Consider the following 12,567-nt stretch of genomic DNA (forward strand, 5'->3'; position numbering starts at 1 on the left):
CATAGGTATGTATCTGCTTGTACATGGGCATGTGTCTCCTTTTTTAACCAAGTAGATTCTTTTTCTAAGCTCCAAAGCAAACGTGACCATTAGTGATTTTAATTGTCTTAAGTATTTAAGGCAAATCTACCAAGAATACGGAATACAATATGACCCAAGTCTAATTTTTTCATTGGTTGTCTGGTTACTCAATAAATATTCATTGATTGAGTAATCCCATGTTCCAGAGAAATACTGTGGCCATGGAAGAAACAACAATATGCCAGATTAAAAAGAAAAAGTTTCCATTCCAAAACCCATTTGGCCACAGTCACAGAAACATGGTCAGAAACCTGGAAGTGCTTCTCTAAGGTTGATGCTGGAACTGATAGCTATGCACTATTTATAAACTTTGGGAATGTTTTCTAAATAAAGTGTTTAAACATGCTTTTGGAAAGTAAGTGTCTTCATTCATTTTGTTGTCCAAGCTCTCTTTGATCCATTAATTTCACTTTTCCTTTGATTTTTCCACAATCGAAAGGGAAAGTTCATTTTTTCTTATGGTGAGCAGCAAATAATTTGCTCATGATCAAGAGACCTTGTGAAGACATCAACGTGATGCTTTTCTTGGTGCTAAGCTGTTCTGTGGAACAAAGCAGTTGCCAAAAATTCCCACTTCACAGAGGTGCATAGGACAAAAGTTTCCTAATCATAGCAGAGCCAGTCCGATTCAGGATGGGTAGGAAGGAAAGATGCTCCCAGGAACCTCAGCATCCTCTTTAGAGTTTTTCCCATATCCCCCATGGTAAGTCCTTCTGCTAAGTCAGGGCTCCAGTGAACAGGGACATGCCAGGGTACGGCAGGGGCTTCTGCCTGCCAGCTTTAAGAGATTTTAGTTGTGTCAATCTTTTTGTAAACTAATATTCAGGAAATAAGTAGGCAGGCTCTTTGGGGGTCCCCAGGTTCATGCAGGCTCAGTAGGATGGAGAATCAACAAGTGCTCAGCTGGTAGGTGAGGGGTTCAAACCAGAAAATAATCAGTGGAAGGTGAGAGTGGCTGAGGCTGGTCCAGGAGTACTCACTGAGACTCCTCACTGGGGCAGACAAGGAGAAGCAGGCTTCACAAGCCTTACTCCAAACAAATGAAGCTGAGTGGGAACCAAACAAGACCAGTCCATGGTGGGAGACCCCAACCAAGGTTTCTTCCTGCGAGGCCAATTACAGCAACAAGGACTGATGGTCAAAGGCTACACTCTACCAAAGCACCTTGGACTCCCTGGTAAGCCTGGCTGGAGGACGTCTTTCCCCAGTCCTAACAGGGTGCAAATATTTAGGGGCCCTCATATGAGAACAAAGTCATTCTTGCTCAGCTGGGGAAATAGCATCATGCCATTTACTCCAAGGTTCCTCTGAGCATGACACGGGTAAACAGCAGCTCCTGTAGTCCTTGAAAGGAGAAGGATGGACAGCCCCAAAGAGCTGTTTCCCAAGAGGCAGTGCATGTGTGCCCAGAACCCTAGGTGGCTTTCGGTAGTCCAGAGAGAGCCTGGCAGTGGTCACTGGAGGGAACCGGGTGGCTAGGGAAAAGCAGGAGGCAGGAAGGAAGGGACAGCAGATGGGGCAGAGCCAGCTCAGAGGCATTAAGATTCATTCTCTGTTCCCATGACCCTGAGGAGCTCCTCCCCAGGCCAATCCACACACATCCCTGTGACCCAAAATTATAGGTCAGTCAGTGACCAAGCCAAGAGATCTCTGAGACCAGGTACTCTAGCATGTGTAGTGATCTCTGGGGAAGAGTGGAATCCCTGAGCTTGTGTGTGAGAAGAACTTGGGCTTCCTTCCCTCCCTCACCCCCTACTCCACTACCGAGGACCACACAGGGAGCCTGGGACCTGGTTCTCTGGATTAAGGAAGGAATGTGGCCACCAATTTCTGTTCAGCCCCCACTGAGGCAGTGAAGCTCTGCAATTAAGAGTGAGGCTGTGATTCACAGAAAATAAGGAATATTCTGGATAGAAAAGTGGAGGGAGGCCAGGAACGGTGGCTCATGCCTGTAATCCCAGCACTTTCAGAGGCCAAGGCAGGCGGATCACTTGAGGTCAGGAGTTCAAGACCAGCCTGACCAACATGGTGAAACCTGTCTCTTAAAAAATACAAAAATTAGCCAGGTGTGGTGGTGCATGTCTGTAATCCCAGCTACTTAGGGGGCTGAGGCATGAGAATTGCTTGAACCTGGGAGGCAGAGGTTGCAGTAAGCCGAGACCATGCCACTGCACTCCAGCTTGGGCAACAGAGTGAGACTCTGTCTCCAAAACAAACAAAAAAAAAAGAAAGAAAGAAAAGATCCGTTCCAAGATGGCTGAATAGGAACAGCTCCAGTCTGCAGCTCCCAGCATGATCGGCGCAAAAAACGGGTGATTTCTGCATTTCCAACTGAGGTACCTGGTTCATCTCATTGAGACTGGAAGGACAGTGGGTGCAGCCCATGGAGGGTGAGCCAAAGCAGGGCGGGGCATCGTCTCACCCAGGAAGCACAAGGGATTGGGGGATTTCCCTTTCCTAGCCAAGGGAAGCCATGACAGACTGTACCTGGAAAAACAGGACACTCCCTCCCAACTACTGGCTTTTCCCATAGTCTTAGCAATGGGCAGACCAGGAGATTCCCTCCTGTGCCTGACTCGGCAGTTCCCACACCCACGGAGCATTGCTCACTACTAGCGCAGTAGTCTGAGATCCACCTGTGAGGCAGCAGCCTGGTGGAGGAAGGGGTGTTTGCCATCGCAGAGGCTTGAGTAGGTAAAGCAGCTGGAGAGCTCAAACGGGGCGGAGCCCATCACAGCTCAGCAAGGCCTACTGCCTCTACAGACGCCACCTCTGTGGGCAGGGCATAACTGAACAAAAGACAGCAGAAACTTCTGCAGACTTAAATGACCCTGACAGCTCTGAAGAGAGCAGTAGTTCTCCCTGCATGGCGTTTGAGCTCTGAGAACAGACAGACTGCCTCCTCAAGTGGGTCCCTGACCCCTGTGTAGCCTAAATGGGAGACACTTCCCAGTAGGGACCAACAGACACCTCATACAGGTGGGTGTCCCTCTGGGATGAAGCTTCCAGAGGAAGGATCAGGCAGCAATATTTGCTGTTCTGCAGCCTCTACTGGTGATACCCAGGCAAACAGGGTCTGGAGTGGACCTCCAGCAAACTCCAACAGATACACAGATACGCAGCTGAGGGACCTTACTGCTAGAAAGAAAACTAACAAACAGCAAGGAATAGCATCAGCATCAACAAAAAGGACATCCACACCAAAACTCCATCTGTAGGTCACCAACATGAAAGACCAAAGGTAGATAAAACCACAAAGATGGGGGGAAACTAGAGCAGAAAAGCTGAAAATTCTAAAAACCAGAGTGCCTCCTCTCCTCCAAAGGATCACAGCTCCTCGCCAGCAACAGAACAAAGCTGGAGGGAGAATGACTTTGATGAGCTGACAGAAGTAGGCTTCAGAAGGTCAGTAATAAACTTCTCTGAGCTAAAGGAGAACGTTCTAACCCATTTCAAGGAAGCTAAAAGCCTTGAAAAAAGGTTGGATGAATGGCTAACTAGAATAAACAGTGTAGAGAAGACCTTAAATGACCTAATAGAGCTGAAAGCCACAGCACAAGAACGTCGTAACACATGCACAAGCTTCAATAGCTGATTCAATCAAGTGGAAGAAGGGATATCAGTGATTGAAGATCAAATTAATGAAATAAAGTGAGAAAACAAAGTTAGAGAAAAAAAGAATAAAACGAACAAAGCCTTCAAGAAATATGGGACTATGTGAAAAGACCAAATCTATGTTTGATTGGTGTACCTGAAAGTGACAGGAAGAATGGAACCAAGTTGGAAAACACTCTTCAGCATATTATCTAGGAGAAGTTCCCCAATCTAGCAAGGCAGGCCAACAATCAAGTTCAGGAAATACAGAGAACACCACAAAGATATTCCTTGAGAAGAGCAACCTCAAGACACATAATTGTCAGATTCACCAAGGTTGAAATGAAGGAAAAAATGTTAAGGGCAGCCAGAGAGAAAGGTAAGGTTATCCACAAAGGGAATCTCATCAAACTAACAGCAGATCTCTCTCAGCAGAAACCTTACAAGCCAGAAGAGAATGGGGGCCAATATTCAACATTTTCAAAGAAAAGAATTTTCAGTGCAGAATTTCATATCCAGCCAAACCAAGCTTCATAAGTGAAGGAGAAATAAAATCCTTTACAGACAAGCAAATGCTGAGATTCTGTCACCACCAGGTCTGCCTTATAAGACCTCCTGAAGGAAGCACTAAACATAGAAAGGAACAACCGGTACCAGCCACTGCAAAAACATGCCAAATTGTAAAGACCATCGATGCTAGGAAGAAACTGCATCAACAAACGAGCAAAAAAACCAGCTAACATCATAATGACAGGATCAAATTCACACATAACAATATTAACCTTAAATGTAAATGGGCTAAACGCCCCAATTAAAAGACACAGAATGGCAAATTGGATAAAGAGTCAAGACCCATCCGTGTGCTGTATTCAGGAGAGCCATCTCATGTGCAGAGACACACATAGGCTCAAAATAAAGGGAGGGAAGAAGATCTACCAAGCAAATGGAAAACAAAAAAAAAGGAGGGGTTACAATCCTAGTCTTTGATAAAACAGGCTTTAAACCAACGAAGATCAAAAGAGACAAAGAATACATATGTAACAAACTGCACGTTATGCACATATACCCTAGAACTTAAAGTATAATAATAATAATAAAAAATTAAAATTAAAATTTAAAAAAAAGAGACAAAGAAGGCCATTACATAATGGCAAAGGGATCAATTCAACAAGAAGAGCTAACTATCCCAAACATATATGCACACAATACAGGAGCACCCAGATTCATAAAGCAAGTCCTGAGACCTACAAAGAAACTTAGACTCCCACACAATAATAATGGGAGACTTTGACACCCCACTGTCAATATTAGACAGATCTCATTGGTAGATCAACGAGACACAAGGTTAACAAGGATATCCAGGAATTAAACTCAGCTCTGTACCAAGCAGATCTAATAGATATCTTCAGAACTGTCCACCCCAAATCAACAGAATGTACATTCTTCTCAGCACCACATCACACTTATTCTAAAATTGACCACATAATTGGAAGTAAAGCACTCCTCAGCAAATGTAAAAGAACAGAAATCACAACAAACTGTCTCTCAGACCACAGTGCCATCAAATTAGAACTCAGGATTAAGAAACTCATTTAAAACCACACAACTATGTGGAAACTGAACAACCTGCTCCTGAATGACTACTGGGTAAACAATGAAATGAAGGCAGAAATAAAGATGTTCTTTGAAACCAATGAGAACAAAGACACAACATACCAGAATCTCTGGGACACATTTAAAGCAGTGTGTAGAGGGAAATTTATAGCACTAAATGCCCACAAGAGAAAGCAGGGAAGATCTAAAATTGACAGCCTAACATCACAATTAAAAGAACTAGAGAAGCAAAAGCAAATAAATTCAAAAGCTAGGAGAAGGCAAGAAATAACTAAAATCAGAGCAGAACTGAAGGAGACAGAGACACAAAAAACCCTTCGAAAAAATCAATGAATCCAGGAGTTGGATTTTTGAAAAGATCAACAAAATTGATACACTGCTAGCAAGACTAATAAAGAAGAAAAGAGAGAAGAATCAAATAGACCCAATAAAAATGATAAAGGGGACATCACCACCAATCCTACAGAATTACAAACTACCATCAGAGAATACTATAAGCACCTCTACCCAAATAAACTAGAAAATCTAGAAGAAATGGATAAATTCCTGGACATATACACCCTCCCAAGACTAAATCAGGAAGAAGTTGAATCTCTAAACAGACCAAGAACAGGCTCTGAAATTGAAGCAATAATTAAGAGCCTACCAACCAAAGAAAGTCCAGGACCAGATTCACAGCTGAATTCTACAAGAGGTACAAAGAGGAGCTGGTACCATCCTTTCTGAAACTGTTCCAATCAATAGAAAAAGATGGAATCTTCCCTAACTCATTTTATGAGGCCAGCATCATCCTGATACCAAAGCCTGGCAGAGACGCAAAAAAAAAACGAGAATTTGAGACCAATATCCCTGATGAACATCAATGCGAAAATCCTCAATAAAATACCGGCAAACCAAATCCAGCAGCACATTAAAAAGCTTATCCACCATCATCAAGTCAGCTTCATCCCTGAGATGCAAGGCTGGTTCAACATATGCAAATCAATAAATGTAATCCATCACATAAACAGAACCAATGACAAAAACCACATGATTATCTCAATAGATGCAGAAAAAAAACTTTGACAAAATTCAACAGCCCTTCATGCTAAAAACTCTCAATAAACTAGGTATTGATGGAACGTATGTCAAAATAATAAGAGCTATTTATGACAAACGCACAGCCAATATCATACTGAATGGGCAAAAACTGGAAACACCCCTTTGAAAACCGGCACAAGACAAGGATGCCCTCTCTCACCACTCCTATTCAACATAGTGTTGGAAGTTCTGGCCAGGGCAATCAGGCAAGAGAAAGAAATAAAGTGTATTCAATTAGGAAAAGAGGAAGTCAAATTGTCCCTGTTTGCAGATGACGTGATTGTATATTTAGAAAACCCCTTCATCTCAGCCCAAAATCTCCTTAAGCTCATAAGGAACTTCAGCAAAGTCTCAGGATACAAAATCAATGGGCAAAAATCACAAGCATTCCTATACACCAATAACAGACAGAGAGTCAAATCATGAGTGAACTCCCATTCACAATTGCTACAAAGAGAATAAAATACCTAGAAATCCAACTTACAAGGGATGTGAAGGACTCTTCAAGGAGAACTGCAAACCACTGCTCAACGAAATAAAAGAGGACACAAACAAATGGAAGAATATTCCATGCTAATGGATAGGAAGAATCAATATCATGAAAATGGCCATACTGCCCAAGGTAATTTATAGAGTTAACGCCATCTCCATCAAGCTACCAATGACTTTCCTCACAGAATTGGAAAAACTACTTTAAAGTTCATATGGAACCATAAAAGACCCCGCATTGCCAACACAATCCTAAGCAAAAAGAACAACGCTGGAGACATCATGCTACCTGACTTCAAACTATACTACAAGGCTACAGTAACGAAAACAGCATGGTACTGGTATTAAAACAGATATATAGACCAATGGAACAGAACACAGGCCTCAGAAGTAACACCACACATCTACAACCATCTGATCTCTGACAAACCTGACAAAAACAAGAAATGAGGAAAGGATTCCCTATTTAATAAATGGTGCTGAGAAAACTGGCTAGCCATATGTAGAAAGCTGAAACTGGATCCCTTCCTTACGCCTTATATAAAAATTATTTCAAGATGGATTAAAGATTTAAATGTTAGACCTAAAACCATAAAAACCCTAGAAGAAAACCTAGGCAATACCATTCAGGACATAGGCATGGGCAAGGCCTTCATGACTAAAACTCCAAAAGCAACGGCAACAAAAGCCCAAACAGACAAATGGAATCTAATTAAACTAAAGAGCTTTTGCACAGCAAAAGAAACTACCATTAGAGTGAACAGGTAACCTACAGAATGGGAGAAAATTTTTGCAATCTATCCATCTGACAAAGGGCTAATATCCAGAATCTACAAAGAACTTAAACAAATTTACAAGAAAAAAACAACCCCATCAAAAAGTGGAAAAAGGATACGAACAGACACTTCTCAAAAGAAGACATTTATGCAGCCAACAGACATACGAAAAAATGCTCATCATCACTGGTCATCAGAGAAATGCAAATCAAAACCACAATGAGATACCATCTCATGGCAGTTAGAATGGCAATCATTAAAAAGTCAGGAAACAACAGATGCTGGAGAGGATGTGGAGAAATAGGAATGCTTTTACACTGTTGGTGGGAAAGTAAATTAGTTCAACCACTGTGGAAGACAGTGTGGTGATTCCTCAAGGATCTAGAACTAGAAATACCATTTGACCCAGAGATCCCATTACTGGGTATATATCCAAAAGATTATAAATCCTGCTACTATAAAGACACATGCACATGTATGTTTACTGCAGCACTATTCACAATAGCAAAGACTTGGAACCAACCCAAATGTCCATCAATGATAGACTGGATTAAGAAAATATGGCACATATACACATGGATTACTATGCAGCCATAAAAAAGATGAGTTCATGTCCTTTGCAGGGACATGGATGAAGTTGGAAACCATCATTCTCAGCAAACTATCACAAGGACAGAAAACCAAACACCGCATGTTCTCACTCATAGGCGTGAATTGAACAATGAGGACACTTGGACACAGGGCAGGAAACATCACACACCAGGGCCTGTCGGGAGGTGGGGGGTCTGAGGGAGGGATAGCATTAGGAGAAATACCTAACGTAAATGACGAGTGTATGGGTGCAGCAAACCAAGATGGCACATGTGTACCTATGTAATAAACGTGCATGTTATGCACATGTACCCTAGAACTTAAAGTATAATAATAATAAGAAAACCTAAAAAAAAAAGTCAAGGAAGACTATTTGTCAAAAATATTCATATTGTACAGTTGATTGAATAAAGAAAATCTGGTATATAGACATCATGGAATATACTATACAACCATACAAAAGAATGAAACCATATCTTTGCAGCAACATGGATGGAGCTGGAGGCCATTATCCTAAGTGAAATAACTCAGAAACAGAAAATCAAATACTGCATGGGAGCTAAACAATGGGTACACACAGACATTAAGATGAAAATAATAGACACTTGGGACTTCAAAATAGGGGAGATCACTAGGGGCGTAAGGGATGAAAAACTGCCTACTGGGTACAATGTTCATTATTTGGTTGATGGGTTCACTGGAAACACAAACCTCACTATTATGCAATATATGCGGGTAACAAACCTGCACATGTATCCCCTAAAATAAAATTTAAAATGTCAATGTTGTAAAAGACAAAGAAATGTTCTAGGTTAAAGGAAGCTAAGGAGACATTGCAAATAAATCCAATACCTGACCCTAGACTGGAGTCTATGATGGGGGACAAGGATGTGTGGCACACAATGATGTTCTATAGGAAATTATTAGGTCAAAATTGACGAAACTGTAATATGGATTGTAGATTAGGTAAAAGTATTACATCAATGGAAATGTATGAAATTGATAACTTTACTGTGGATATGAATGAATAGCCTCTTATGTAAAAGACTATTCCTACTCCATACAGATATCTGAGATTATATATATATACACACACACACATATATATATGAGATACACATGTATGTATGAGATATATACATCCCCTTTGAGAGGAAAAGGAGACACCATAACTATGCCAGGACAACAGGTGCAAACCAGGACAGTCCTGGGCAAATCACACCTTGAGTCATTGGTGTCCTTTGCTAGGACAGTTTTGGTGGCGTACTGGGTGCAAAGCCCAGTGTGTGTGGGTTCAGGAAAGAATGGAAGGAGGGAAAGTGAAAATAGTGCATATGAACAACTGTTTCAAGAGGGTTTCTTAATGAAAGAAAAATGAGAGAAGTTGGCAGAGGCAGGAGGCAAAGTGAGGTCCAGAGAGGGACTTTTTAAGATGGGAGAACTAGCAATGTGTGTGTGACAGGGAGGAACTGAAGTCAGGAGCATTATGGTTATTCCAGATCTCTACTTGAATGCCAAAGGAGGGACAGTGTCCTACTTTGAGTGGCTGAAGAATCTAAATCATGTCAGATATGGCTGTTTGACCTTCAAATATGAAAGGGATTCTAATTACCACTTGCTCATGTCTGTTCAAGAGAATTTAGCAAGAACGTTTGGAAAGCACAGTGGAACTATTCTCATTATACCCACAGCAGAGTTCCAAGACAGGATATCAGGTGCATCAGAGAAAGACACCATGCACGCTGACCTGGTGTACACAATGGAGAGTTCTGCCAGACAAATTATGTGCATAGCCATGAAGTTTAACCTGGGATTGGACACGAGGACCACCGTCTATGTCAACGCCATTAAGAAAGTCTTCAAAGTGTACAATGAAGCCAGTGTGACCTTCACGTAGATGGCTCGTGGGTGACTTCCTTGCTACTCTCTTCACCTGTAACTTCTGCAGACCTACCACTGGCTGACACGTTGCCACAGAAATCCCCTTCTCTCTTGACTCATTAGATAATGGACACCATTCTTAACAAATCGATCCAAATCAGCCCCCTAAGGAGAAAGAAATTAAGGCTAGCAGATCATGTACAAGCTGATGAGTGTGAAAGTAGAAATCACCGACACTGGAGAGAGAAACATGTAGGTGTTTTGCCTCTACATAAAAAGTCTCTTTCATCTGGCTGTGCAGCCTTGCTCTGTGGCTCTTCCCAACACAGTCAGCAACTGTTGCCAGGCAAGGCACAGTCAAGAGCAATCAGATGCTTAAGTCTTTTGCTCTGGACAAGACTGGGACATGCTGTAACTTTTAACATATTTAGAAGTAGGTGTGTAGCATTTTCAGAAGGTGGCATGGTCCTCACATGAGTTATTGAAGCAACATAACTCAATTTTATAGGATGCAAACAAAAATAAAAGCTGTTTCTGCTTATTAATTTTATTCTTTTGGAAAAAAAATAAGTAATGCTGCTGTAATAAAATTGCTTTTAATCTCTTAACAAGCCTAACCTTGATTCAAGCAGTGAATGCCTATAAACATAATAAATTTTAAAAGCTAGTATTTTTATATAATAAAAGAGTATCATTTAGAGCTTATTAGCCATGTATTGTTATCCAGCAAAAATAACAAGCCCTATGGAGAATTAAATTATCTTCATACCTACAAAAATGATGGAGGCTATTTCTGTGAAGATTGTCGGAGTTTGCTGACTATAATTATGACACACAGTCCAAAGAATGCAGTAACCTCCCTATAATGTTAACAAATTGTTCTCTTTTGAAGGTCTATGGTGGACTAATTGAACAATAATTCAAGTAGAATGTTCCAGAAGAAAAAAAAAAAAAACAAAAACCCTTGGGTTCCCTGTTTGGAGATTGGCTGGCCCTGAGCATTGCTAATGGCCTCTACTCAGCCTGATTTTGTGTTCTCTTCTTTTAGAGTCTTTACATTCTGCACTCAGCTTCACAAACAATGGGTTGAAAACAACCTTGGGTTGAGTGTTTTGTTTGGGAATTATTTGGCCAGGTCCTTTTGAACAGTAGTGTTCCAGTCAAATGCTAGATAATAATACATGCAAAAATTAGCTTTAAAAAAACCTATAATGCCCTTTCAGAAATTTCTACTACTTTGTAACTGCATGACTTAACCTGGTAATAAAAGCAGTTATTAAAAGTCTATCTTACAAAAAAAATCTTCTCATCTCTGTAAATCAACAGGGATGGAAAACAAACCTATACTGCCACCCAAAAGACAAAATAATTTACAGTATAGTAAAAGCGGCATTTTACATGGGGAAAAGGTACATTATTGAATGAATGATGTCAGAACAATTCAGCAAATGAAAAAATAAAGTGAAAACACTACAAATTCCAGACTGATCAAATATTTAAGTTGAAAAGCTTATCCAAGAAAGTACTCCAATAAACCACTTAATAGTTTCGTTTTATAACCTCAGAAAAGGAAAGTCCTTTCTAAGCATAACATGAAAACCTAAACCATAAGAACATTTTGTGGCCAGGTGCTATGGCTCACGCCTGTAATTCCAGCACTTTGGGAGGCTGAGGTGTGTGGCTCACGAAGTCAAGAGATCGAGACCATCCTGGCCAACATGGTGAAACCCTGTCTCTATGAAAAATACAAAAAAAAAAAAATTATCTGCGTGTGGTGGTTAGAGCCTGTAGTCCCAGCTACTCGGGAGGCTAAGGCAAGAGAATTGCTTGAACCGGGAGGCGGAGGTTGCAGTGAGCCAAGATCTCACCACTGCATTCCAGCCTGGCAACAGAGTGAGACTCCATCTCAAAAAAAAAAAGAACATTAAAAGAACATTTTGCATGGCAAAAACCATCATAAGCAGCAAAATTGAAAGACAAATGATACACGGAAAAACAATATTTGTAACTCATATCTCAGACAAAATGTAAACTAACTTAATATATAAAGAGCTCCTGCCAACCAATAAGAAAAACAACAACATCATAGAAAATTGGGTAAAGTATAAGGAGACAATTCACAGAGAAGAAATCAGATGAAAAGTTACTCAATATCACCCATAGTAGGAGAAATGCAAAATACAAGTAAAATAAGTTATGTTTTGCCTTGTTTTATCCATCAAATTATCAGTAACAAAAAGACCAGCGGGGTGCCGTGGCTCACACCTGTAGTCCCAGCACTTTGGGATGCCTAGAAGGGTGGATCTCTTGAGGTCGGTCAGGAGTTTAAGAGTAGCCTGGCCAACATGGTGGAACCCCTTCTCTACTAAAAATATAAAATTAGCCAGGCATGGTAACGCACGCTTGTAATCCCAGCTACTCAGGAGACTGAGGCAGAAGAATCACTTGAACCCAGGAGACG

The 12,567-nt window shown here is 41.0% G+C and overlaps 1 protein-coding gene across 1 annotated transcript; it reads left to right on the top strand.

The window, feature by feature from the left end:
* Positions 1 to 1,394: 1,394 nt before the first annotated feature.
* LOC112611328 (glutamate dehydrogenase 1, mitochondrial-like) lies at positions 1,395 to 10,122 on the top strand. Its single transcript, XM_025365030.1, has 2 exons — positions 1,395 to 1,403; positions 9,688 to 10,122. Exons 1-2 carry the CDS (start codon positions 1,395 to 1,397, stop codon positions 10,120 to 10,122), a joined length of 444 nt encoding a protein of 147 aa, XP_025220815.1.
* The last annotated feature ends 2,445 nt before the right edge of the window (positions 10,123 to 12,567 follow it).

The sequence above is a fragment of the Theropithecus gelada genome, chromosome 18 (genome assembly GCF_003255815.1).
Source record: "Theropithecus gelada isolate Dixy chromosome 18, Tgel_1.0, whole genome shotgun sequence".
Taxonomy (NCBI): domain Eukaryota; kingdom Metazoa; phylum Chordata; class Mammalia; order Primates; family Cercopithecidae; genus Theropithecus; species Theropithecus gelada.